At 40.2% G+C, this 3,317-nt stretch overlaps 1 protein-coding gene across 1 annotated transcript; it reads right to left on the bottom strand.

The window, feature by feature from the left end:
• Positions 1 to 1,171: 1,171 nt before the first annotated feature.
• LOC137735286 (uncharacterized) lies at positions 1,172 to 3,109 on the bottom strand. Its single transcript, XM_068474699.1, has 2 exons — positions 2,930 to 3,109; positions 1,172 to 2,440 (listed from the first exon to the last, which is right to left on the bottom strand). Exon 2 carries the CDS (start codon positions 2,410 to 2,412, stop codon positions 1,504 to 1,506), a length of 909 nt encoding a protein of 302 aa, XP_068330800.1. The 5' UTR covers positions 2,413 to 2,440; positions 2,930 to 3,109; the 3' UTR covers positions 1,172 to 1,503.
• Between the last annotated feature and the right edge of the window lie 208 nt (positions 3,110 to 3,317).

Raw genomic sequence — 3,317 nt, forward strand, 5'->3', positions numbered from 1 at the left:
TAACGGACCGCGATCATTTACCATTTCATCTGATCGATAATTTCACTCTGCTAATTGTTTCTTCAGTCTACATAAAAAGGAAATTCATTGATCAAGAGATGAATACTACAAACGGAAAATTCAAAGGAAATTACTAAACGCTCTCCCTCTCATACGTAACAGAAAAATTCACCATAGACATGGATTGAATCAATTCAAGCAAACACAATACAAAAACAGCCGCTTGACGCTCGCTTATGGTTCTTCCTTAGCAAAGAAACTTTGAGGCAACCAAAAATCTTCCACATGATTCAGGATTTCCATCTCCTCATCGTCTGCCTTCTGAAAGACTAGGATTAAAAAAGGGAACAAAATATACACTTCAATGGTTCTGTACTTTCTATATGAAATTGGGTAGGGTCTTGCGGGTTTGGGTCTCGGTGGTCTAATCGGTCGGGTATGAAGGATAAGTATCGGTATGATAAGAAGTTTGACGAAAATTTCAGCTTTGGTGTTCGGGGCAGGACGGAAATGGTTGTGCAATTCCCGACTAATCTTACAGTGAAGAACTGCAAACTATTCAACGTACTTATGCAACCTTAAAAGTTACACTACATGGCACGCATGCCGTAAATTTAGGACTAACTACGTCCTTTGGAAATCTGGTGAGAATGCGTGCCAATACGACGTTGAACATCTATAAAGCATATACTTCGGTGTGGGTATGTGCGATCTGAACTTCTCGTTCAAACAATCATAGTCGAGGAAGGAACCTCTTAACCTTGGGCCCTCCAGCCTCGTAGACAAGGGCATGTTGATTAGCAGTCCGGATCTTCAGTACTAGGGTCGGTTCAATCACGATGTTCCCAAACGTGAAGGTTCTGCAAATAAGGATGAGACTGAACGGGCGGAGCCACTTGAAGATACAGTGGTCGTGATAACAACTGGGTTCAGCCATGCTCGTACCAAACTTGAGCTGTTGCACAATGCAATCCACAGATCAAGAAGCTAAGAACACCAACTTGCCTTTGAAAGAAAGCGAGCGACCCCTGTAGCGAAGCACCTCGTTGGAATTTTTTTCACAACGAAGCCATGGTTGAACTATTAAAGCGCTGGATATGAAGTTATACAAATTCATTTGTAAGGCAAAGGAATTTAAATTATAGGAAGCATTTTCTTTGTATACATCATATAAAACCTCATACACTTTTAATTACAGCTCCATTTTCCTTTAATTCGACTATATTTTTATTTATTGTATGGCTCATAACGTTCAACAGACTCGAGAAAGTACCAAAAGTATCGCCAAGACATTCAAACAGAGACTTTAGTTGACAAACAAATGGATCTTGCAATAGACCACTACTAAACGTAACTCAGGCTTCGGCAGAGAGAAAACATTTACAGTAATTTCAACTTCGATCCACCTGGAACCTACTAAAGTGGTAACTAACACAGCATCTCATCTAAGTATACTGACCGGAGGGAGGACTGATGCTTGCAAAAGAATGCTTTCGTAATTTCTTACCCCTGAAAGACTCTCTTCACAAATCCTTGCAAAGAAGTCCCCATTCCAGCACCAACAGCTTCTGCCAAGTATGTGGCCTCTTGAATGGTTTTCTTCAAGTCAAAAGCATCTTTCACCCGATCATCCAAGAATGCCCATGTATCACGAAAATCTGGGGAATTGTCAGTAAGCATGTAAATCTCAGTTGTGGAGTATATTCCTCCAAGGACAGTCCGCTTCACATACCACTGAAAATCAGCGGTGTCGTCGCCAGCACCATGCCAGATCTCATCCACAAGCATCGCTCTCTGCTTAAAGCTTGTGGGGACGTTCACTGGTTGTGCCTGGATGCTAAGAGCTGGAGGCCATTTCGATATGTAAGGTGCCTGCATTTCTAAGCGAATGCGGATAAGCTTGGTGATACGGTCACTGGGTATCAAACTTTTCATCTCATCTGCACTTGACTCGATTCTATCAATAAGCCTCTGCAAACAATCATCCATGAAAAACTCAACCAACATTCCTTCTTTCCTCGGAAATGATCCAACAATAGATGGAGACACGCCAACATCCTTCGCACCAGCAATCATCGCAGCTTCACTCCATCCCAACCTTATCACATGCGGAAGGGAGGCTTGGAGCACACGAGCTTGCTCATCTTGGTATTCCACTCTCGATCTCCTAGTGTGATCGGCTGTTGACGACGAGGAATTTGAAATATTAGGGAATTCATCGGCATATGATGATGTAGAATTCGCAAAACTAGGGGGTTTATTGGCAAATGGTTCAGAGTTCACAGTGGTGGAAAAGTGAGAACGACTAACAAGGGATTGAAGAGGACGGAATCGAATCATGTGGGTACCACTACAGCCAACCAACGGTCCGCCAAAGTGCTGGAGAAGCCGCTTCGCCGTGGATCCATACATTTTGATTTTGTATCTTGGCAATATCTTCCTAGAAACAAAAAGAGTTCATTCAAGGGATGATATATGATAATATAAATTGCTACAAGACATATATCATGTTACCAACAACACTTAATTTCTTCTAATAAAACAATAACAACCAAGCATTATCTCACTAACTGATCGGTTATATGAATCCTAAAACGCCGTATTTGCATTTGTGCAACATAGAGATTGTTAGATGTCAATTTTTTGTGATTGCAGAGCTTACATTGCATTTTGTCATTATTAACCAAATGAATCCCAACAACAATTTGGATATATAGGACCCTTTTTTTTATGATAAAATCTTGACAAAGATAACTGATAGCCCTAAATTAGAAACCCTAATAATGGTACAATTTGGGAATACATAGAAAACGAAATAAAAACCCTAGACTAAACCCCTAAATTCCAGACACCAATTTATTCCCAAAAAAGTAAAAATTACCAGAAAAAAAGAAGAGAATGAAGGATAAAAGCTATTGAGAAAACAAACCTGGATTTGGAGGAGAGAGCTTCGTAGTTGCAGAGGATGTGGAAACCCAATGGCGAATGGGAGAGAGAGAGAAGGAGAGAGTTTGCCTCCTTTTTCTTCTTCGGCTGTGGCTCGCACAGAAATATGCGTTTTCCTGTTGTTCCGTTCAACGGGTTCTTTTTTCTATTTTTATTTATTTTTGATAAAGCGCAACTTGCAAATCCGGTTGGTTTCATTTAATGAGGTTAGGATCGTAATCTCAACCGTAAGAGAACATCCAACGTGATTGTAGAGTTGGAATTTGACCTAGCAAGACAATGAGTCAATTATAATATTTAAGTATGGAACATTCAAACTAGTCATTCAAGTGAGTTAAATGTTAAAAGTTTCATTTATAAATGAAGATAAA

Source organism: Pyrus communis, chromosome 5, assembly GCF_963583255.1.
Source record: "Pyrus communis chromosome 5, drPyrComm1.1, whole genome shotgun sequence".
NCBI classification, from domain to species: domain Eukaryota; kingdom Viridiplantae; phylum Streptophyta; class Magnoliopsida; order Rosales; family Rosaceae; genus Pyrus; species Pyrus communis.